Below are 23,766 nucleotides of genomic sequence, written 5' to 3'. Positions count from 1 at the left end.
AAGAATGAACACAGCCCTCAGGGTGGTCTGCCCAACTGTGCCAGTTAAGAATCTATCCAGAATGATTTAAACAAAAAAGGAAATTTTGGACTCACAGTGGCTTCAGGCTTGGCTGGATCCAGGTGCTCCAATGATATTGTCAGGCTCCATTTCCTTTACGATAAATTTATTCTCAGGCTCTTTCTCATGGAGACAAAGGCTCTAGAAACTCAGCTTCACACCCTTTCAGGCTGAAGTCTAGATGGAAAGAGGATCTGTCATTTTCCTAGCATTTCCAGGAGGAGTTCCATTGATTCTCTCTGGTTCATGGCTAGGTGACCCAATCAGAGCCAATCACTATGTCCAGGAAGATGGAATTTCCTGGGAGCCCACGAATGGGGCCTACTCCATCCATCCATCTTAGTCCACGTGGACTAGGAGTAGGGAAGAGTGATTCTACAAAGGAAACCTAAGGGTACTGTCACAGGGTAAGGATGAATGGATGACTGATTCAGCAGCAGAACTAAAAATATCCACATTAGCAGTTAAAAAGAGATGAAAAATCACCTCCCTCATTCTGGATGGCATACTTCTATTAATGCAGACTAGGGCCACATCATTGCCTCATACTTATAACTCACACCAAATTTGCAGAGGGGTGTTTTTCCTCATCTTATGCTGCTTGGCTTCATTTTCCTCACTTCCTACCACATGAGGACTGCAGGCATTAGAAAGTCCTCCCTCTCCACCTCTGTCCCACAAGGCTTACAGGGGTACAGAGATGAGCAAAACTGGGCCTGGGCTGCCCTTCACCTTTGCCGATTGGTCAACCCTCTCCTCTCAGAGTCAAAATGACTTAAGGGAGACAGCTTAGATCTGAAAACAAATTTTACTGCCAACACAGATGGCCCAAACCCAGGGCTTTATTCAATACTTTAGAGGGCAAAATACAGGCGTTACAGTCTCCTCACTGAGTTGGATTGTCTCCCCTGAGTGGACAAGTGCCCATCTGATTTATAAGAAACCAGGAATTTTGCATATAATGTGGGTGCGTATGTAACAACAACAACAGCAAAATCTGCCCACTATCCAAAGAGCAGCCCTTCCATGCTCTCGGTCCACGGGGCTGCCAGACACAGCGAGATTTCTGAGACCTTGGCTCTAAAATCAGAGCATGTTTGCATGTGACCCTCAGATTCTAGTACAATCTGATCATTTGACAAATGAGTAAACTGATGCTCAGGGAAGCCCTGGCCCATAACAGCCCCAAGGCCACTCAGCAAGTGAGTGGCGGAGTGACCATTAGAATTTAGTCCTTCTGACAGTTCAACTCTCCTGCCCGGTTTGGAGTTTCTGAGTGACCACACAGGTCCCAGAGTGGTGAAAAACAAGTTTTTTACTTTCATTTTGTAATCGGCCCTAATGCCGGAGGGGGCAGGGCTGGGAAGGGAGGACATATCAGGGGATTTACTCCTATTAATTGATTTGACAAATATTTATTAAGCGCCAACTGTAAACGTGGCCCTGGGCCGAGGGCTGGAAGCACATTTCAGGGGCAGTGAGTGCTCTTGGTGTTTTCAGTGGCAGGTAGGTGTGGAGGGACAAAGATCCCAGAATCACATACTTTCCTATGTATTATAGACATGGAAAGTTGCAGGAAGGAAAAGGACAAGCTGTTTACCAGCACATTCCACAGGCATCCTAACCTAGCACAGGGGTCAGGACGGGCTCCCAGGAGAAAGTGACATCTGAGCTGAGCTGTGAAGACATTTCCACAGGACTTTACAGTAAATGCTGCGAGGACAGCCTGTCCTCTGCCCACCTCCTCACTAAACTCCCCACTGCAGCAACCAACATTCCCTAAACCTGCCACCAACCTTCCAGTAACCTGCTCAACTGATGATACACTCTGGGCAATCCTAGGATAATGATCTAAGATCCATTTCACAGCAGCCAGACATGTGCCAGCAGGGAAGCAGGATGCACCTCCCCAGAAAGGAATTTGGACTGCACTTCCACTCTTCCCCTCTGCATCCACTGGGGAAGAAAGTTCTTGTGAGGTTTTCCCTTCCAAATGTTCCACGGGAATGCCAACTTTCCATCTGGCTGCTTCTTCCACGGGCTGGAATACAACTCCTTCCTCTTCCCCTGCCTGGTGAAGACTTTCTCACCCTCAGGCCCAAGGCAATGGCCCACCTGACTGGCCCACCTCCTCCCAGGTTGGACTGGGTCTCCCCTCTGTTCCCCCTGCCTCCATCCTAGCCATGACCCTGGTGTTACTTTTCCCCACGCACCCATGAGGCTGCCCCCATGACTATGAGTTTCCTGAGTACAGCTTGTGGCTTCTTGATCCTTATTCATCCCCTGTTGGTGATACCCTTAGAGGGACTTCAGCATCTGCTGGGCCCACTGATTTGAACCAGGCTCTGCCACTCACTAGCTGTGTGACCTTGGGCAAGTTCCTTAACTTCTCTGGGCCTCCATACTCTAAAATGCGAATGATGACTAGTTCTTACCTCACAGGGTTGTTAGAGGATTAAATGAGAGCTCGCACATAACACGCTTACACCTTCCCTATCGCATGCTAAAGCACTCAATATACAGTATGTCATCAATAACCATCCCACGGGTTTAATATGATGCTACACAATTTTTAAGGCTTGACGGGTGCAAAGAGTTGTTTTTTTTTTTTAAATCTGTCTTTTACTTCCCACCGGTTTTCCTCCGGAGCAGGATCCCCAAGACCCTCTCTTAACTACTCAGGTTCAAGCACAGGGCACCGGACGCGGTGGGGAGGGTGGGGGTGGAGCGTGCTGGGGGAGGGGGAAGGCGGTGGCGGGAACTGCGCACACAGCGAAGGGCAGGGGTCAGGGTGCTCCGCGCACAGCCCGGGACAGCCCTGCACGCGGAGTCCGCGCTCTGCACCCGGCCCTCCCTCGCCAAGGCGCACGTAGGGCGGCCACTGAGAACTGGTGCCAGGTGGCCACTGTGCACAGCTCGGGGCGCCGCACGGCCGCCAGTGACTCAGCGCGGGGCGTGTGCAGGCGGCGCCCACCCCGGAGGGCTTTTGCACTCGCCCCGGCTCCTTCCGGCTATAAAGGCAGCCCACGGCGCCCTCCGCTCCAGCACGCTCCCTCGACATCCTTGTCATCCTTCGTACCACAGTCTCCGGACCCTAGCCTCCGCTTCCTCTCGCCATGGATCCCAACTGCTCCTGCGCCGCGGGTAAGGAGATCTTGTTTGGGCTTGGGTGTCAATTGTAGAACTAGAGAAGCAACTTCTGACTCATCACTCACTTTCCGCGCACAAATTGCCCCTTTCGAAAGCGTTTTGGTGTACCCGCCTCTATTCCAAGTTAAACTAGGAGATCCCGTTTGACCGATAAGGAGATCAGCGTTCGTGGCTTGCCCAGGTTCCCATGAGTTGGTTGTGGAACTGGGGCTCAAACTCGGGCTCCTAGCACCCATGCCCGCGATCGAGTCTCCGGGAACCGTTTTTATATCGGCCGTTCTCTTTGCAGGTGGATCCTGCACGTGTGCCGACTCCTGCGAATGCAAAGAGTGCAAATGCACCTCCTGCAAATGCACCTCCAGCAAGAAGAGTAAGTGGAATTTTCTCTACATCTACCCCTAACGCGCCACCACCCCCGCCAGCCCCCCGCCCCACCACGCCCTCAGCCTTCTACAACACGGAAGGGAATTTAAATAGGGCAGTAGCTGCCCCTTCCCTAGGGACGGTGGCGCCTCCACTGGAGAGGACGGGAAGCCTTATTAATCCTTTGTTCCAAGCACTCTTCTCTGCCGCCTCCTTCCCTTCCCCAGGCTGCTGCCCCTGCTGCCCCGTGGGCTGCGCCAAGTGTGCCCAGGGCTGCGTCTGCAAAGGGGCCTCGGACAAGTGCAGCTGCTGTGCCTGATGTCGCGGACAGCCTGCCCCGCGTGTAAATAGAGCAACGTGTACAAACCTACATTCCTCTTTTTTTTTTTCCTATAAAATAAGAAAATGATAATAAAAGTGGTTGGCTTTATTCTGGCTGTTTTCCTTGACTTGACCAGAGCTGGGGTGAGGGACTGGACTAGAAGTACAGAGACTTGGTTTCTGGACCAAAATGTTAGCCCTTAACAAACCCAGTGCCTTGTTCAAGCCACATTACCCCACTGGGCTTCATCTCTTGTAAAATGGAAGAGCCTTAGGCCAGATGCTATAAGGACCCTGGGCACATACAGGGTCCCCTCTGTCTTCAGGTCATGGGTTGGTGGCACAGAAACTTCTCAATCCAGAATTCTCATTCTCCATGGTTTCCCTGTTCAACTTCAGTTCCTCGCTGGATTTTAGTCTTGAAAGTGACTAAAGGGAATGGAAAACTCCCTCACCTGCTTGAATCTAAATGGGGCTTCTAAAAAATCCCTGTGGTGAAGGAACAGATTTCATTTCCCATCCATTGCAGACCTAAACCTTGGTAAAAAACAAAAACTATAAAAATGCCACAGAACAATACAAAGCCCATGTTTTTAGATTCCACACACATAATTTCAATCAGTATATGAAAAACAAAGAAAATCAGAGATTTAAAAACGTCGCACACATGTTCGTCAAAGGTGTCCATTGAGCACCGTTGCAATCTGTCCTTCCCAAATCCAGCCCTTAGCTACTTGAAAGCGGCAAAATAACTAGGTGTGGAGGGAATTACACAGTCATGTCCCATGAAGAGGGCGTGTGCCTGAGAATTGGCTCCAGATGGACTAGTTCATTTTCGATCGTGCTGGGTGATGGCAGATTCTGCAGTTTGGAGGGTGTGGTGGTGTTTATTAGGCAGGAGTGAGGTGCCCCGTGACTTGTAATTAATGCCAACAGTTAGTCCCCCTGGCTATTTGATGTAAAATAAGAGAAAGACAAGTCACGTGGCCCAAGAGTCAAGACCATGCTTGCCCATGGGTGCCCTGTGTGAAGAGGGGATTTCAGAAACCAGTCTGTGCCGAGTGCACGGGCGTCTCATTTCACAGCCTGTTTTGCCACAGGTGGTATGGCCTGGGCATGTTACTCAACTTTCCCATTTGTGAAAAAGAGATTATATCTCTGTGGGGATTAAATGATAGTGTCCTGGCTTAATAAACAGTGGCCATTATGATCATTATGTCCACACTGACATTCGTGAAGAGAGAATCCTTTTAGCTGCCAACAAGCTCTTGGGGAAAAGCTCATTGGTATAGAAGCATTATTCAGGGTTGGAGGTTAAGGATGGGATTGGAAATTTGCTGATCCGGTGCCAAAGGGAGTATGGATGATCTCCAAAGAGACCCCCAGGACAAGATGCTGCCACAGCATTTGGACAGACTCAGAAGCCATTCCCATGCTTCATGTTTGATCTGCACAGGAACCAGTGAGAGAGTGAATGTGCAGGGGCTGGAGTGATTGTGCTGATTCCAGAGAGGTTAAGCACACTGCCCAAGGGCACACAGCTCAGAGGTCAGAGGTCTGAACCTACACTACAGCTGACCTCACCCCCTGGCCACAGCTGGCAGATAATGATGTCACTGAATGCTAAATCCTGCCTCTCATTATTCAGTTAGAAGGACCTTTCGAAATGGACAGATTGTGCTCCTGGCTTGACACATGGGAAAATGAATTCCAGAGAGGTCACAGAACTGTACAGACTGCCTGCTCAGTGCTCTTCCCATTGCTGCCTCTGCCAGCTTTCAACATCCTCATCTGTCATATGAAGTCCTGGTGTAAGATCGTGGGTGAGGGCATGATGCTGCAGTCAGCCTTCAGGAGTGCCAATCTCACCTGTGTCACTTATAGCCACAGGACATAATCTCTCTGTGGCTCAGTCTCCTCCACTATTTTTTTTTTTTTTTTTTGCGGTATGCGGGCCTCACTGCTTTGGCCCCTCCCATTGCGGAGCACAGGCTCTCCGGACGCGCAGGCTCGGGGGCCACGGCTCACGGGCCCAGCTGCTCCGCGGCACGTGGGATTCTCCCGGACCGGGGCACGAACCCGTGTCCCCTTCATCGGCAGGCGGACTCCCAACCACTGCGCCACCAGGGAAGCCCTCCTTCACTTTTAAAGGAGCAAAATAAAAGCATATGATTCAGGAGATTAAAGAACTAGTACATGTAAAGGACTTAGTACGGTGCTTGGCACGTGGTGAGTGGTCTATTATGTTAGCCATTTATTATTATTATTATTATTATTATTATTATTATTATTATTATTATTAACATATGGGGTATTTATTTACCTATGTGTGCCTAGCTGTGTCTCCTGTGTTGTCCTCATCAACTCATCAGCACTGGGGATTTATAACCCTGAGCACAACCGTCTGTGCCCTTTGCTACCACTTGCACCAGTATTTTACTTAACATTTTTCCTTTAATGATTTATATGTTTTATTAGCATTCTCCAGAGAAACAGAACCAGCAGGATGTAGGCAGGTAGGCAGATAGAGAGATAGAGAGATAAAGAGAGAGTAAGGGAGAGATTTAAGAAATTGGTTCATGCAACTCTGGAAGCTGGCACGACTGAAATTTATAGGGCTAGCCAGCAGCCTGGAAATTCCAGTAGGAGTTGATGTTGGTTGCAATCTTGACTCTAAAGGCCGTCTGGAGGCCCAATTCCCTCCTCTTCAAGAGGACTCAGTTTTTCTCTAAGGCCTTCACTGACTGGATGAGGCCTTCCACATTATGAAGGGTAACCTGCTTTTCTCAAAGTCTACTGATTTAAATGTTAATCACATCTGAAAAATACCTTCACAGCAACATCAGGCTAGTGTGTGAACAAGGATTGGGCATGACAGCCTAAAACACGTTGGTACATAAAACTAACCGTTATAGACCACCACTTATCAAACTAGCACCCACACAACTTCGTAAACCGTACTTAATCTCCCAACAAAGACAATAACAAGGTCATACTTCTGCCTAACATGACACAACTATCCTAATTACAACTGAAAATGTATAACACTGTCCCCAAAGGAGGACGCAAAGTCCTTGGGTGATGGTCACTTTTGTACTTGATATCACGTAACAAATACTGTGATGTTAACAATACGTTAATACTACAATGTAAAGTGAATACATTCTATGTTATATGAGAAGGGGATAAAAGAGGGAAGAAAACAAAGATATTTCCCACCAGCCAAATGAGCTCATAAATAACAGTATTCCTCTTTTTGAGTCACTGTGAGGGTTGAAAGATCACCTGGTTGATTAACCAGCTGGGACACACACACAATGCTGTCTAATGGTCAGTAATACTGAAAGGGAAACAATTATTTTTCTTGATATGCAGATGCTAGATCTGCCTATCACCTAAAATGACCCCTCCCCTGGAGGCATCCCACTTTCTGAACAACTTCCATGGAGTGAGGCGGGCTGGCTAGGCTGTGGAGAGTCTCTGGAGAGTTTTGTGCAAAGGATCCAGACATATGTGCCCATACATCTCTTCAAACTTAGAGAGCGGGGCTTCCCTGGTAGCGCAGTGGTTGGGAATCTGCCTGCCAATGCAAGGGACACGGGTTCAAGCCCTGGTCTGGGAAGATCCCACATGCCACAGAGCAACTAAGCCTGTGCACCACAACTACTGAGCCTGCACTATACAGCTCGTGAGCCACAACTACTGAAGCCCTCATGCCTAGAGCTCGTGCTCTGCAACAAGAGAAGCCACTGCAATGAGAAGCCCACACACCACAACGAAGAGTAGCCCCCGCTCACCACAACTAGAGAAAGCCCACAAGCAGGAACAAAGACCCAACACAGCCAAAAATAAATAAATTTATAAAAAAAAAAAAAAAAAAAAAAAACTTAGAGAGCGGAGGAAGGATGAAGCACACAGAGGCCAGCGTCCGCCTTGAAACTGAGCCATAAAAATAGGGCCTAAGTCCCTCTGCGCACAGGGAAATGTAAAGTACTGGGAGGCAAACGTCACATCCGCCGCTGGGACGCTGCATACAACTCCCTCGGCTCTTTCCATTTCCCCCTTCAAGCCAGGGGCGTGAGCACAGGCCGGGGTGGGGCACACGGGCTCCGGAAAGGACGAACTTGAGCACAAAGGCAATGGGACCTGGGGTGGCCAAGAGAGGGGGGACTGGGTTCCTGGAAGATCCCGGAACAAAGGTGACTGCCTACCTTGGGAAAATTGGGAAAGGACGGGCAGGAAAGATGGGACGCCCGGTACACCGTCCCTCCGCGAGTTCTAGCGCCAAACGGGCGGCCGCAGCGCTGCACACCGACCCAATCCTTGCTCACGGAACCCTGCGCTCGGCCCGGCCAGCTGCGCTCGGCCCAGACGGGCGCTGCCAGCGGCACAGGCGCAGATCCGCGCGCCGCGTGCAGGGCGGGGGCGGGGCCTCTGCGCCCGGGCCGCTTTCTCTGCGTATAAACTGAACCCGCCGGCTCCTAGGTTCCAGCACGCCCGTAGCCGGCCCTAGACCCTTTTCTTTGCCACTTGCTTTGGACCTCCGGCCTCACCGCGCCTCTAAATGGACCCCAACTGCTCCTGCTCCACTGGTAAGGGACTTCTGGCTCTGGAACTTTGGATGCCCCTTCCCCAATACCAACAAGCATCCCTGGGTTTGGAGGAGGGAGGAATATTTCGAGCTTGAGTTGAAGTGGGCTTCTGTAGTTAACCCGGCACGTGCTTTCTTCCTGGACAAGCGCCTTCATCCCCCATTAGAGCGTTTCCATCCAACTGGGGCTTCCCTTTCAGAGGCGAGAGGCCTGAGGCTCAAGGCTGTTCTGCGCCACATCATCCAGGTGTCAGGGGGCTTCTGGGTCGGCCGCAGGGCTCTGTCCAGGCCTCTGCATTCCCTGTGCTGGGTGCGATGGGACATTGCCTCTTCTGGGCTCAGACAGAAGATCCTGGCCACCAGACCCAGGCATCCTGAAGAAGCCTGGGACCATACCTGAGGGGTAAATACAAGGCAGTACACAGCCCTTTGCACAGAAGGGCAGAAAAGGAGGGGTGAGACTTAGGTCTGTTCTATGCCAGACAGGAGTTCCTAGCACTGGGCCTACACCCAGGAAGAGGTTGCAGGGAGGGATTGCTGACCATCTACTGTACCTCCTGCATCCCGCTCCCTGCTCACGCCTGGCCTTTCCCTTCCTAGCAGGCGGCTCCTGCAACTGTGCTGGCTCCTGCACCTGCAAAGCCTGCAAATGCGCCTCCTGCAAGAAGAGTGAGTGTGGGGCCTTCTCTGGGCACCTGGGGGCTGCAGGTAGGGTGAGGGAGGGAACCCAGAGCGGGCTCTGAGTGTCTGGCTCTGGCGGGGGGGCTGGTCTTCCTTTGCTCTTCGGCACCTGCTGCTTCTGACTTTCTGCCCTGCCCTTGGCGTAGATGGGGCAGGGCAGCCATTTCCTAGGGGAAGCCAAACCCCAAGGTCCTCCCACCTGTCTTGGAACAGAGCATGTTCTTCTGTACTCGGGGTCCTTTGGATCTGAGGGCTTGTCGCAGGGCTGCTGTTGGGCAAGGAGGAGGCTGGGAAAGTCATCGCCGACATCTGCTTTCCCCCATCTCTCCCCAGGCTGCTGCCCCTGCTGCCCCGTGGGCTGCGCCAAGTGCGCCCAGGGCTGCGTGTGCAAAGGGGCCTCGGACAAGTGCAGCTGCTGTGCCTGACGTCGCAGACAGCCTGCCCCGGGTGTCCATGGAGGAACGCGGGCCGACCTGCGTTTTTATACAACTCTGACTTGATTGCTACATTCCCTTTCCTATGAAATATGTAAGTGGTAATAAAAGTTGTGGACACTATTCCGACTCGGCGTTCTTTTCTGTGCACTGGGAATAAGGGCTTTTGTGCTATCCACAGCTGGTGTAGGAGACTGGATGAGAAGTGCAGAGACTTGGGTACTGGAACAAAATGTGACTCCCTAACAGACTGAGTGCCTAAGACAAGACACACTCCCTCACTGGGTTCATATTCCATAAAATGGAAGAGCGTTAGACCAGATGCTCTAAGGGTGTGCAGCAGATACAAGGTCCCCTCCATTCTCATGGCAAGGGTTGGTGGCATGGCAAGGGTTGGTGACTTCTCAATGCCTCATTTCCCATCCTCTGATTTCCCTGGCTAACTTCACTTCCTCATAGATTGTAGGCTTGATAGACTCTAAAGAAGTTGGAATCACACCTCCAGTTACCTGAATCCCTACCTGGAAGTCTCAAACTCCCTGCACGGAAAGACGTGTGAATTTTCTATCTGTGGTTTTCATTTTCTAAATTCACAAACCTCAACTCTGTTAAAAATAAAATTAAGTGCATTGCTAAGAAAAATTTAAAAGGACACAAAACCCAATTTTTGATTCAATAAATCTGAATAAATATATGAAGAACAGAGTAATACAGGAGAAATTTAAAAAGTAAAACGTTTTGTTTTTACCTGAAACTAACACAATATTGGAAATCAGCTATACTTCAATTATTTAAAAAACCACATGTGTTCATCAAAGGAGTATGTTGAACACTGAAAACACTTTCAAACGCCCCACTGCGTGGACCACCCACGCCTGGAGCAGCTCTGCCCCTGCCTCCCCACAGGGAACATGAGTCTTGGCTGGCCCAGGGCTACTGACAGGACACTCGCCACCCCTGACAGCTCCCTGCAGTGGCTTGGCTCTGAATCTTCCCAAGTTCCTCCCTAGATCAGGCTGACATCTGCCCTTCCCTCAAAATCCAGCCCATGGCTACATGACACCCCGAAAGTGATTTGGATTTGTTTGGTGGGAATTTACCAGCCGTTTCCAGGAGACTTGGTTGCAGAAGGACTTCATGTGTTCCTCTGCAGAGTGACGGTGGTGCTGCAGTGCGGAGGGCTGGGTGGTGTTGATTAGAAGTGGAATCGAAGTGGAATCGTGTGCTCGACCCCGCCTGTTGCTCACAGTCCGGCCCATGGTGGGGAAGACAGCGAGGACACAGAGGCTGGGTTGCTGCAAAATCTGGGAACGAGGTGGCTGCCGCCCTCCGAAAAATCGGGGGGGAGCGGACAGGGAGGCTAGGACACCGCGTACCTCCTGGCAAACAGTCCCTACCCGCGAGCAGGCACCAATCACGGCTCTCCCTGCGCAGAGCACACCCATGCGCAATGGGAGAATCGTGCACTCGGCCCCGACTGTTACTCACAGCCCGGACCCACCCCGGGCGCTGCGGGCGGCGCGGGTGCAGATCCGAGGGGCGGGTGCAAGGAGGGGGTGGGACCTCTGCGCTCGGGCCGCCTCTTCTGGGTGGGAACACTGCAAGCTGGCTAATAGGCTCGACACGCCTCCCACCACCTCAGGTGCCTCTTCGCCGCTTGCTTTGGACCCCCGGCCTCACCTGGGCTCCAAATGGACCCCAACTGGCCCTGCTCCACTGGTAAGAAACCACTGGCTCTGGGCCTTGGAGGCCCGCTTCTCAGGCACAGGACAGAGTGTCCCTGGGGTTAGATGAGGAACAATTTTGAATTTGAGCACAAGTGGATGCCCGAGGTTCACCCAGTGCTTTCTTCCTAGCCAGGGCAGCGACAGCATTTTTTAAATCTTTTTTTTTTTTTTTTTGGCAGTACCACTCGGCTTGTGGGAGCTTAGTACCCTGACCAGGGATTGAACCCAGACACTAGGAAGTGAGAGCCCTGACTCCTAACCACTAGACCGCCAGAGATATCCAGCCTCTATGTTTGAATGGAGAGTACTGAGGCTTAAGACTGTCTTTGTTGAGGTCACCCGGTAGATCAGGGGATTGCTAGACCCAGTGTTTGAAGGAGGCCAGGAAGCTGCCAGGATTTGATGGGAGGAGGGGACATTGGCTCTTTGGGGTTCAGGCCATGGGCCCTGGCCCCCAGCCCCAGTCAGCCTGGGATGCATCTGGAGCCTGGGACCTTCCCTGTGGAGTCTATCAGGAGGGGACCTACTCTCCTTAGACCAGAAGAGAAGAGCTGGGGCTTCTCTATGTGCCTGAGTGGACACGAGCTCCCGGAGCTGGGTCCTGACAGAGGAGGAGGGCTCAGGGAGGCATTGCTGACCGTCTGCTGTAGCTGCTGCATCCCCCTCCTTGCTCACTGCTGGCCTTTCCCTTCCTGGCAGGCGGCTCCTGCAGCTGCAAAGCCTGCAGATGCACCTCCTGCAAGAAGAGTAAGTGGAATTTTCTCTACATCTACCCCTAACGCGCCACCACCCCCGCCAGCCCCCCGCCCCACCACGCCCTCAGCCTTCTACAACACGGAAGGGAATTTAAATAGGGCAGTAGCTGCCCCTTCCCTAGGGACGGTGGCGCCTCCACTGGAGAGGACGGGAAGCCTTATTAATCCTTTGTTCCAAGCACTCTTCTCTGCCGCCTCCTTCCCTTCCCCAGGCTGCTGCCCCTGCTGCCCCGTGGGCTGCGCCAAGTGTGCCCAGGGCTGCGTCTGCAAAGGGGCCTCGGACAAGTGCAGCTGCTGTGCCTGATGTCGCGGACAGCCTGCCCCGGGTGTAAATAGAGCAACGTGTACAAACCTACATTCCTCTTTTTTTTTTCCTATAAAATAAGAAAATGATAATAAAAGTGGTTGGCTTTATTCTGGCTGTTTTCCTTGACTTGACCAGAGCTGGGGTGAGGGACTGGACTAGAAGTACAGAGACTTGGTTTCTGGACCAAAATGTTAGCCCTTAACAAACCCAGTGCCTTGTTCAAGCCACATTACCCCACTGGGCTTCATCTCTTGTAAAATGGAAGAGCCTTAGGCCAGATGCTATAAGGACCCTGGGCACATACAGGGTCCCCTCTGTCTTCAGGTCAAGGGTTGGTGGCACAGAAACTTCTCAATCCAGAATTCTCATTCTCCATGGTTTCCCTGTTCAACTTCAGTTCCTCGCTGGATTTTAGTCTTGAAAGTGACTAAAGGGAATGGAAAACTCCCTCACCTGCTTGAATCTAAATGGGGCTTCTAAAAAATCCCTGTGGTGAAGGAACAGATTTCGTTTCCCATCCATTGCAGACCTAAACCTTGGTAAAAAACAAAAACTATAAAAATGCCACAGAACAATACAAAGCCCATGTTTTTAGATTCCACACACATAATTTGAATCAGTATATGAAAAACAAAGAAAATCAGAGATTTAAAAACGTCGCACACATGTTCGTCAAAGGTGTCCATTGAGCACCGTTGCAATCTGTCCTTCCCAAATCCAGCCCTTAGCTACTTGAAAGCGGCAAAATAACTACGTGTGGAGGGAATTACACAGTCATGTCCCATGAAGAGGGCGTGTGCCTGAGAATTGGCTCCAGATGGACTAGTTCATTTTCGATCGTGCTGGGTGATGGCAGATTCTGCAGTTTGGAGGGTGTGGTGGTGTTTATTAGGCAGGAGTGAGGTGCCCCGTGACTTGTAATTAATGCCAACAGTTAGTCCCCCTGGCTATTTGATGTAAAATAAGAGAAAGACAAGTCACATGGCCCAAGAGTCAAGACCATGCTTGCCCATGGGTGCCCTGTGTGAAGAGGGGATTTCAGAAACCAGTCTGTGCCGAGTGCATGGGCGTCTCAGTTCACAGCCTGTTTTGCCACAGGTGGTATGGCCTGGGCATGTTACTCAACTTTCCCATTTGTGAAAAAGAGATTATATCTCTATGTGGGGATTAAATGATAGTGTCCTGGCTTAATAAACAGTGACCATTATGATCATTATGTCCACACTGACATTCGTGAAGAGAGAATCCTTTTAGCTCCTCCAGCCGTTTCCAGGAGACTTGGTTGCAGAAGGACTTCATTATTCCTCTGCAGAGTGACGGTGATGCTGCAGTGCGGAGGGCTGGAGGGGGAGGAGGGCGGGGAGGGGTGGGGCACACGGGCTCCGGAAAGGACGAACTTGAGCACAAAGGCAATGGGACCTGGGGTGGCCAAGAGAGGGGGGACTGGGTTCCTGGAAGATCCCGGAACAAAGGTGACTGCCTACCTTGGGAAAATTGGGAAAGGACGGGCAGGAAAGATGGGACGCCCGGTACACCGTCCCTCCGCGAGTTCTAGCGCCAAACGGGCGGCCGCAGCGCTGCACACCGACCCAATCCTTGCTCACGGAACCCTGCGCTCGGCCCGGCCAGCTGCGCTCGGCCCAGACGGGCGCTGCCAGCGGCACAGGCGCAGATCCGCGCGCCGCGTGCAGGGCGGGGGCGGGGCCTCTGCGCCCGGGCCGCTTTCTCTGCGTATAAACTGAACCCGCCGGCTCCTAGGTTCCAGCACGCCCGTAGCCGGCCCTAGACCCTTTTCTTTGCCACTTGCTTTGGACCTCCGGCCTCACCGCGCCTCTAAATGGACCCCAACTGCTCCTGCTCCACTGGTAAGGGACTTCTGGCTCTGGAACTTTGGATGCCCCTTCCCCAATACCAACAAGCATCCCTGGGTTTGGAGGAGGGAGGAATATTTCGAGCTTGAGTTGAAGTGGGCTTCTGTAGTTAACCCGGCACGTGCTTTCTTCCTGGACAAGCGCCTTCATCCCCCATTAGAGCGTTTCCATCCAACTGGGGCTTCCCTTTCAGAGGCGAGAGGCCTGAGGCTCAAGGCTGTTCTGCGCCACATCATCCAGGTGTCAGGGGGCTTCTGGGTCGGCCGCAGGGCTCTGTCCAGGCCTCTGCATTCCCTGTGCTGGGTGCGATGGGACATTGCCTCTTCTGGGCTCAGACAGAAGATCCTGGCCGCCAGACCCAGGCATCCTGAAGAAGCCTGGGACCATACCTGAGGGGTAAATACAAGGCAGTACACAGCCCTTTGCACAGAAGGGCAGAGAAGGAGGGGTGAGACTTAGGTCTGTTCTATGCCAGACAGGAGTTCCTAGCACTGGGCCCTACACCCAGGAAGAGGTTGCAGGGAGGGATTGCTGACCATCTACTGTACCTCCTGCATCCCGCTCCCTGCTCACTGCTGGCCTTTCCCTTCCTAGCAGGCGGCTCCTGCAACTGTGCTGGCTCCTGCACCTGCAAAGCCTGCAAATGCGCCTCCTGCAAGAAGAGTGAGTGTGGGGCCTTCTCTGGGCACCTGGGGGCTGCAGGTAGGGTGAGGGAGGGAACCCAGAGCGGGCTCTGAGTGTCTGGCTCTGGCGGGGGGGCTGGTCTTCCTTTGCTCTTCGGTACCTGTCACTGCTGCTTCTGACTTTCTGCCCTGCCCTTGGCGTAGATGGGGCAGGGCAACCATTTCCTAGGGGAAGCCAAACCCCAAGGTCCTCCCACCTGTCTTGGAACAGAGCATGTTCTTCTGTACTCGGGGTCCTTTGGATCTGAGGGCTTGTCGCAGGGCTGCTGTCGGGCAAGGAGGAGGCTGGGAAAGTCATCGCCGACATCTGCATTCCCCCATCTCTCCCCAGGCTGCTGCCCCTGCTGCCCCGTGGGCTGCGCCAAGTGCGCCCAGGGCTGCGTGTGCAAAGGGGCCTCGGACAAGTGCAGCTGCTGTGCCTGACGTCGCAGACAGCCTGCCCCGGGTGTCCATGGAGGAACGTGGGCCGACCTGCGTTTTTATACAATTCTGACTTGATTGCTACATTCCCTTTCCTATGAAATATGTAAGTGGTAATAAAAGTTGTGGACACTATTCCGACTCAGCGTTCTTTTCTGTGCACTGGGAATAAGGGCTTTTGTGCCATCCACAGCTGGTGTAGGAGACTGGATGCGAAGTGCAGAGACTTGGGTACTGGAACAAAATGTGAGTCCCTAACAGACTGAGTGCCTAAGGCAAGACACACTCCCTCACTGGGTTCATCTTCCGTAAAATGAAAGAGCGTCAGACCAGATGCTCTAAGGGTGTGCAGCAGATACAAGGTCCCCTCCATTCTCATGGCAAGGGTTGGTGGCATGGCAACGGTTGGTGACTTCTCAACGCCTCATTTCCCATCCTCTGATTTCCCTGGCTAACTTCACTTCCTCATAGATTGTAGGCTTGATAGACTCTAAAGAAGTTGGAATCACACCTCCAGTTACCTGAATCCCTACCTGGAAGTCTCAAACTCCCTGCACGGAAAGACGTGTGAATGTTCTAGCTGTGGTTTTTATTTTCTAACTTCACAAACCTCAACTTTGTTAAAAATAAAATTAAGTGAATTACTAAAAAAATTTAAAAGGACACAAAATACAAAACCCAATTTTTGATTCAATAAATCTGAATAAATATATGAAGAACAGAGTAATACAGGAGAAATTTAAAAAGTAAAAACGTTTGTTCACCTGAAACTAACACAATATTGGAAATCAGCTATACTTCAATTATTTTAAAAACCACATGTGTTCATCAAAGGAGTATGTTGAACACTGAAAACACTTTCAAACGCCCCACTGCGTGGACCACCCACGCCTGGAGCAGCTCTGCCCCTGCCTCCCCACAGGGAACATGAGTCTTGGCTGGCCCAGGGCTACTGACAGGACACTCGCCACCCCTGACAGCTCCCTGCAGTGGCTTGGCTCTGAATCTTCCCAAGTTCCTCCCTAGATCAGGCTGACATCTGTCCTTCCCTCAAAATCCAGCCCATGGCTACATGACCCACGAAAGTGATTTGGATTTGTTTGGTGGGAATTTACCAGCCGTTTCCAGGAGACTTGGTTGCAGAAGGACTTCATGTGTTCCTCTGCAGAGTGACGGTGGTGCTGCAGTGCGGAGGGCCGGGTGGTGTTCATTAAAAGTGGAATCGAAGTGGAATCCTGCGCTCGACCCCGCCTGTTGCTCACAGTCCGGCCCATGGTGGGGAAGACAGCGAGGACACAGAGGCTGGGTTGCTGCAAAATCTGGGAACGAGGTGGCTGCCGCCCTCCGAAAAATCGGGGGGGAGCGGACAGGGAGGCTAGGACACCGCGTACCTCCTGGCAAACAGTCCCTACCCGCGAGCAGGCACCAATCACGGCTCTCCCTGCGCAGAGCACACCCATGCGCAATGGGAGAATCGTGCACTCGGCCCCGACTGTTACTCACAGCCCGGACCCACCCCGGGCGCTGCGGGCGGCGCGAGTGCAGATCCGAGGGGCGGGTGCAAGGAGGGGGTGGAACCTCTGCGCCCGGGCCGCCTCTTCTGGGTGGGAACACTGCAAGCCGGCTAATAGGCTCGACACGCCTCCCACCACCTCAGGTGCCTCTTCGCCGCTTGCTTTGGACCCCCGGCCTCACCTGGGCTCCAAATGGACCCCAACTGGCCCTGCTCCACTGGTAAGGAACCACTGGCTCTGGGCCTTGGTGGCCCGCTTCTCAGGCACAGGACAAGTTGTCCCTGGGGTTAGAGGAGGAAGAATTTTGAATTTGAGCACAAGTGGATGCCCGAGGTTCACCCAGTGCTTTCTTGCTAGCCAGGGCAGCGACAGCATTTTTAAATCTTTTTTTTTTTTTGGCAGTACCACTCGGCTTGTGGGAGCTTAGTACCCTGACCAGGGATTGAACCCAGACACTAGGAAGTGAGAGCCCTGACCCCTAACCACTAGACCGCCAGAGATTTCCAGCCTCTATTTTTGAAAGGAGAGTACAGAGGCTCAAAACTGTCTTTGTTGAGGTCACCCAGAAGTCAGGGGATTGCTAGACCCAGTGTTGGGAGGAGGCCTCGGAGTTGCCAGGACTTGATGGAGGAGGGGACATTGCCTCTTTGGGGTTCAGGCCATAGGCCCTGGCCCCCAGCCCCGGTGAGCCTGGGATGGGTCTGGAGCCTGGGACCTTCCCTGTGGAGTCCATCAAGAGGGCACCTACTCTCCTTGGACCAGAAGAGAGGAGCTGGGGCTTCTCTATGCGCCTCAGTGGACACGAGCTCCCAGGGCTGGGTCCTGACAGAGGAGGAGGGCTCAGGGAGGCATTGCTGACCGTCTGCTGTAGCTCCTGCATCCCCCTCCTTGCTCACTGCTGGCCTTTCCCTTCCTGGCAGGCGGCTCCTGCAGCTGCAAAGCCTGCAGATGCACCTCCTGCAAGAAGAGTGAGTGTGCGGGGGCCTTCTCTGGGAATGCGGGGTCCTGGCTGAGTGCCAGGAGGGAGCCCAGAGCTCAGCAGGCAGGAGCAGAACAGTGACCAAACATCCCGGCACCCCCTCACCAGCAAGGGATTCACAATCAGAGCTGGAATCACCTTCGAGATGACCGAGACCCAGGCGCGCACTCGAGAACAGGGAGACCGAGACCCAGACGGGTCACCAACAACCTCAGACCTGTCACTAAACTAGTCCTCCTACCTCCCGAGTCACGCTTCTGAATCCTCTCAGGGACTGAAACACTTTAGGGACATGAACTAGTGACCGTGTGTGGCTTCTCGGACCCGGTGCAGCCCCTTCCCGTCGAAGCAGCCCAGAGCTTCCCTATCCCGAGCGGGAGCTGCTCTGTGAGGGCTCTGCCTCCACTTTGATCCTGAGGACTTGGCTCCCATCACTGATGGTGCTGGGGGCTGCCTTTCTCTTGCGCCCAGAGGCCCTGCTCACTGTCTCTCCAAGGCTCTGTTCCCAGTCCTGGGCACTGATGGGGCAGGCAACCTGAACCTAGTGTCTGAGAGCAATTATCTCAGGACGGAGGACACCACTCCGAACTCAGGGTCTGGGCCTGAGGGCAGCTGGGGCCAGGCCTGCTGTTGGCAAGGGTGGTTCCGGACAACGCGTGGTCCGACTGCACGCTGCCCTCGCTTCCCCAGGCTGCTGCCCCTGCTGCCCCGTGGGCTGCGCCAAGTGTGCCCAGGGCTGCGTGTGCAAAGGGGCCTCGGACAAGTGCAGCTGCTGTGCCTGATGTCGCGGAGAGCCTGCCCCGGGTGTCGACGGAGGAACACGGGCCGACCTGTGTTGTAGCGTTTCTCATACAACCGGACCTGACGCTACATTCCTTTTTCTATGAAATATGTGAGTTGTAATAAAAATTGTTGACTTTATTCTGGCTCTGTCTTCCTTTGTCTGTCTTGGACAAAGAGACCCCGTGCCCATTAGGACTGGCGTGGGGAACTGGACTGGAAGTGTAGAGACCTCGGCTCTGGACCAAAGAGTACCGTCCCCCGCAAAACACACACACACTGAGCGTCGTAGCCGCTCAGGTTAATTTGAGCTTCCGTTTCTCAGCTCCAAATGTAAAGCTCGCCAGATGACATAGAGCATCGGACACACAGAGTACACACTCCCTGTATTCCCTTTAGGCGTATGGATTGCTGAGACAGTTGTCCATTTCTCATTTTCCTTCTCTGAGGGCCCCTGCCAAACTCAGTCCTCGGTGATGAGAGCCTGGAAAAGTACCCAGAGGGGATGGAATCCCACACCCCTCCTGTTTGACTTCTCCACGGGGCTTGCGTCTAAAACACCCTGGAAAGACCTATTTGTATTTTCTGCCACACTTTTAACTCTGGTCACTAGAAAGAATCGCTAACAAAAAATGTAAAAGGACAAGATATGTGACACCCATGTTCCCCTTCAACATGTATATCACGTTCATACGTCCAGGAGCACTTCTGATAATCAGAGGCTTTCATATGCTGCACATACACCGAAGGTGTGCCCGAGTTCTGGGAACACTTCACAGATGCCCCAGTGTGTGGACCACCCACGCCTCGAGCAGCTCTGCCTCCTGCCTCCCCACAGGGAACATGAGTCTTGGCTGGCCCAGGGCTCCGGACAGGACACTCGCCACCCCTGACAGCTCCCTGCAGTGCCTTGGCTCTGAATCTTCCCAAGTTCCTCCCTAGATCAGCCTGACATCTTCCCTTCCCTCAAAATCCAGCCCATGGCTACCTGACAGCCCGAAAGTGATCTGGACTTGTTTGGTGGGAATTTCCCAGCCGTTTCCAGGAGACTTGGTTGCAGAAGGACTTCATGGGTTCCTCTGCAGAGTGACGGTGGTGCTGCGGTGCGGAGGGCCGGGTGGTGTTTATTAGCAAGAAGCGTGTGCCGAGGGAACAGGTAACATAGTTCAGGTGTTGGGCCCCCTGCCGGTCTGGGGAGGGAATCCCTATTTGACGGGCAATCCAAGAGAAAGGGAACACACGTGGCTCAGAAGTCAGCACCAAGAGCGGCCACAGGTGCCCTGTGTGAAGAGGGCATTTCGGGAGCCGGCCCGTGCTGCGTGCGTGGGTGTTGGCGTCAGGCACCCAAGTTCCCAGCCACCATGCCACTTCCTGACCTGGCAAGTCACTGATACTCTCTGAGATTTCATTTCCTCCTTTCGATAAAAAAGATGAATTTCAATGAGGGGGAATAAGCGAGATAGTGGCCTGGCTCCTAGCTCGGGCTTCCCGAACCCGAGGTGTCCCTTAAAGAATTGAATCCATGCAAAGAATGTCAGAATATACTGGGCACTCGGTGAGTAATCTATCATATCACGGATTTATTTACTTGTTTGTTTGTTATCGTTAGCCTAGGAGACATTGCTCTCCTTCCAGACACGCAAGCAAGGACGGCTGTGCTCTGCGCCGGCCTCGTCAACCCTGTGAGTGTGGGAGCAGTTGCCCTGAGAGGGTTATCCTGCCTTCACGCAAAGAGCCATTGACACGACACAGAGGAAGCCGTGAGCAAGACAGTCGGTGTCCTCCTAACAGATACAGAAGGATCCTGACATTTCTGCTGTCGCCTGCATCAGGATTTCCTTACCATTTTCTTTTCACTGATTTTCTGAAATACGTTATACCAAAAGAAACCTCTTGAACACTACAGAAGGAGAGAGTCAGAAGGTAGTCACAAAATCATACATAAATTGCTATTCCGTCACTTTGGTCGCCCCCAGGATTGAGCTGCACACGGTAGAGACGGGCTGAGGACACAGCTCTGGCCCAAAGGGGAGCTTTCTCACTGACTCTCTCTTTCAGCTGCGAAGCGACAAAAACACAGAAGCAGCGCACCACTCCCCAGCGCTGGGTGCTGCCTTAGTAGCCTCCTTGTACTGTAGGTAGATTGGCCTCTGGGAAACGGGCTCCTGACTAGTATCTCCCTTCTGGGTTGGTGTGACAATTCAGAGAGCAAAAGTGATTAACGAGGCCTGGCATGGACTCCACGGTGAGTAAGTGTCAGGACTACTCAGAGGGAACTATCCACTTGTCTCGCTTTGTTCCTTAACGCCAGGTCTGCCTCTCACCTACAATGATGACTTCCCTGGGGAGCACCCCATGATTAGGGAACCTCCACCCTGGCGAGGGGTGGACCGGTACAGTGAGGAGCGCCCCTCGAAAGTTTAGGCAAAGGAGCCCCCGGACAAATGCGCCATGATCCCTCCAGGAAAGGAAAACACAAGCGAGCACTACCGGCTGGAGGCAATGTTCATCGCGCTGCCCTTACAGGACACGGTACCGGAAACATGCTTCCAAAGGCCCGTGCTGGGGACCGGGGCTGGCAACGCCGGAGGACACACGGGGTGCGCGAAACGGGGCTGAGGGTCCCATGCGCCTGCGCTCTCTCACACCGCTCCCCGGCTCCAGCCGAGCCAGGGACACGAGCCGGAGGCGGGGGCTGTTCTCAGGCTGCAGGACACGGCGACCCGGAGGCCGGCGGCGCGGGGCCTGGGGCGCGGAAGACCGGAGGACAAGGGAGCCGGATTCCTGCACAACCCGGCAACAGGGTGGCTGGCTGCTCCCGTCGGGCACATTGGGAAGGGGCGGCCAGGGGGCTGGGACACCGCTTACCGCACGGCACCCGGTTCCTCCGCTCCAGCCGGCACCGAAGTGGAATCGTGCGCTCGGCCCCGTCTGTTGCTCACAGCCCGGCCCAGGGCGCTTCGGGCGGAAGGGCGCGGGCGCGGGCGCGGGGGCGGACCCGCGGGACGGCTGCAAGGCGAGGGCGGGGCCTCTGCGCACGGGCCGCCTCCTCGGCCTATAACTGAGCCCCCGGGCTCCTGGCTCCCACTCGCCCTCTACCGGACCGGTGCAGCGGCTTCGCCCCTTGCTTTGGACCTCCGGCCTCACTTCTCCTCCAGATGGACCCCAAGTGCTCCTGCCCCACTGGTAAGAGAGCCCTGGCTTTGAGCCTTAGGATGCCCCCTTCCCAGCCACAGGACGCGAGAAGGGAGGCTTTTGAGTCTGAGCTCAGGAGGACTCCTGTCACGGCTCCAGGCCTTTCTTGGTAGCCAGGCTCCTGAGAGCATGTCAGTCTCCCTTTGCCTCTCCGTTAACACTGAGAGCACGGAGGCTCCAGGCTGTCCATCTGGAGGTCACCCGGCTGGTCAGGGGGCTGCTAGACCGGGACCCAGTGTTTGGAGGAGGCCTCGGAGCTGCCAGGACTTGATGGGAGGAGGGGACATTGGCCCTTTGAGATTCAGGCCGTGGGCCCTGGCCCCCAGCCCCTGTCAGCCTGGGCTGGGTCTGGAGCCTGGGCCATCCCTGTGGAGTGGAGTCCATCAGGAGGGGACCTACTCTCCTTGGACCAGAAGAGAGGAGCTGGGGCTTCTCTATGCGCCTGAGTGGACACCAGCTCCCGAGCCTGGGTCCTGACAGAGGAGGAGGGCTCAGGGAGGCATTGCTGACCGTCTGCTGTAGCTCCTGCATCCCCCTCCCTGCTCACTGCTGGCCTTTCCCTTCCTGGCAGGCGGCTCCTGCAGCTGTGCTGGCTCCTGCACCTGCAAAGCCTGCAGATGCACCTCCTGCAAGAAGAGTGAGTGTGGCGCCTTCTCTGGGCACCTGGGGGCTGCAGCTAGGGTGAGGGAGGGAACCCAGAGCGGGCTCTGAGTGTCTGGCTCTGGCGGGGGGGCTGGTCTTCCTTTGCTCTTCGGTACCTGCCACTGCTGCTTCTGACTTGCTGCCCTGCCCTTGGCGTAGATGGGGCAGGGCAGCCATTTCCTAGGGGAAGCCAAACCCCAAGGTCCTCCCACCTGTCTTGGAACAGAGCATGTTCTTCTGTACTCGGGGTCCTTTGGATCTGAGGGCTTGTCGCAGGGCTGCTGTCGGGCAAAGAGGAGCCTGGGAAAGTCATCGCCGACATCTGCTTTCCCCCATCTCTCCCCAGGCTGCTGCCCCTGCTGCCCCGTGGGCTGCGCCAAGTGCGCCCAGGGCTGCGTGTGCAAAGGGGCCTCGGCCAAGTGCAGCTGCTGTGCCTGATGTCGCGGACAGCCTGCCCCGGGTGTCCATGGAGGAACGCGGGCCGACCTGCGTTTTTATACAACTCTGACTTGATTGCTACATTCCCTTTCCTATGAAATATGTAAGTGGTAATAAAAGTTGTGGACACTATTCCGACTCGGCGTTCTTTTCTGTGCACTGGGAATAAGGGCTTTTGTGCCATCCACGGCTGGTGTAGGAGACTGGATGAGAAGAGCAGAGACTTGGGTACTGGAACAAAATGTGAGTCCCTAACAGACTGAGTGCCTAAGACAAGACACACTCCCTCACTGGGTTCATCTTCCGTAAAATGGAAGAGCGTCAGACCAGATGCCCTAAGGGTGTGCAGCAGATACAAGGTCCCCTCCATTCTCATGGCAAGGGTTGGTGGCATGGCAACGGTTGGTGACTTCTCAACGCCTCATTTCCCATCCTCTGATTTCCCTGGCTAACTTCACTTCCTCATAGATATTAGGCTTGATAGACTCTAAAGAAGTCTGAGTCACACCTCCAGTTACCTGAATCCCTACCTGGAAGTCTCAAACTCCCTGCACTGAAAGACGTGTGAATGTTCTAGCTGTGGTTTTTATTGTCTAACTTCACAAACCTAACCTTTGGTAAGATGAAATTAAGTGAATTACTAAGAAAAATTTAAAAGGACACAAAATACAAAACCCAACTTTTGATTCGATAAATTTGAATAAATATATGAAGAACAGAGTAATACAGGAAAAATTTAAAAAGTTAAAACATGTTCGTTCACCTGAAACTAACACAATATTGTAAATCAGCTATACTTCAATTATTAAAAAAAACCACATTTGTTCATCAAAGGAGTATGTTGAACACTGAAAA

General features: G+C 53.4%; 4 protein-coding genes and 1 long non-coding RNA gene across 9 annotated transcripts in view; 4 read left to right on the top strand and 1 right to left on the bottom strand.

Moving 5' to 3' along the window:
* Positions 1–12,056, bottom strand: part of LOC131745387 (uncharacterized) — a 45,016-nt gene extending 32,960 nt beyond the window's left edge. For all 3 annotated transcript variants that reach the window (XR_010837819.1, XR_010837820.1, XR_010837821.1), the window contains exons 1-3: positions 10,701–12,056; positions 8,106–8,912; positions 96–237 (exon numbers count right to left, since the gene is read on the bottom strand). This is a non-coding gene — a long non-coding RNA (uncharacterized lncRNA). The remainder of the gene's footprint in view (positions 1–95; positions 238–8,105; positions 8,913–10,700) is intronic.
* LOC136793081 (metallothionein-2-like) lies at positions 3,088–4,003 on the top strand. Its single transcript, XM_067019704.1, has 3 exons — positions 3,088–3,204; positions 3,500–3,580; positions 3,801–4,003. Exons 1-3 carry the CDS (start codon positions 3,177–3,179, stop codon positions 3,890–3,892), a joined length of 201 nt encoding a protein of 66 aa, XP_066875805.1. The 5' UTR covers positions 3,088–3,176; the 3' UTR covers positions 3,893–4,003.
* Positions 8,268–9,723, top strand: LOC131745383 (metallothionein-II, hippocampal). Of its 2 annotated transcripts, none has more exons than XM_059045723.2 (3): positions 8,268–8,486; positions 9,089–9,154; positions 9,500–9,723. In XM_059045723.2, exons 1-3 carry the CDS (start codon positions 8,459–8,461, stop codon positions 9,589–9,591), a joined length of 186 nt encoding a protein of 61 aa, XP_058901706.1. In that variant the 5' UTR covers positions 8,268–8,458; the 3' UTR covers positions 9,592–9,723. The 2 variants fall into 2 exon arrangements, with proteins under 2 accessions (XP_058901706.1, XP_066875806.1); XM_067019705.1 differs by having other exon boundaries at positions 8,281–8,486; positions 9,086–9,154.
* A 1,843-nt stretch (positions 12,057–13,899) lies between the features above and the next one.
* LOC131745384 (metallothionein-II, hippocampal) lies at positions 13,900–15,498 on the top strand. Of its 2 annotated transcripts, none has more exons than XM_067019707.1 (3): positions 13,900–14,254; positions 14,858–14,923; positions 15,275–15,498. In XM_067019707.1, the coding sequence occupies exons 1-3, from the start codon at positions 14,227–14,229 to the stop codon at positions 15,364–15,366; spliced, it is 186 nt and encodes a 61-aa protein (XP_066875808.1). In that variant the 5' UTR covers positions 13,900–14,226; the 3' UTR covers positions 15,367–15,498. The 2 variants fall into 2 exon arrangements, with proteins under 2 accessions (XP_066875808.1, XP_066875807.1); XM_067019706.1 differs by having other exon boundaries at positions 14,045–14,254; positions 14,855–14,923.
* A 6,184-nt stretch (positions 15,499–21,682) lies between these two features.
* Positions 21,683–23,043, top strand: LOC131745379 (metallothionein-1E). Its single transcript, XM_059045719.2, has 3 exons — positions 21,683–21,822; positions 22,403–22,468; positions 22,820–23,043. Exons 1-3 carry the CDS (start codon positions 21,795–21,797, stop codon positions 22,909–22,911), a joined length of 186 nt encoding a protein of 61 aa, XP_058901702.1. The 5' UTR covers positions 21,683–21,794; the 3' UTR covers positions 22,912–23,043.
* The last annotated feature ends 723 nt before the right edge of the window (positions 23,044–23,766 follow it).

This window comes from Kogia breviceps, chromosome 18 (assembly GCF_026419965.1).
Source record: "Kogia breviceps isolate mKogBre1 chromosome 18, mKogBre1 haplotype 1, whole genome shotgun sequence".
Classification (NCBI taxonomy): domain Eukaryota; kingdom Metazoa; phylum Chordata; class Mammalia; order Artiodactyla; family Physeteridae; genus Kogia; species Kogia breviceps.
Note: the sequence above shows the minus strand (reverse complement) of the source record. Positions and strands in the feature narration are given on the sequence as shown.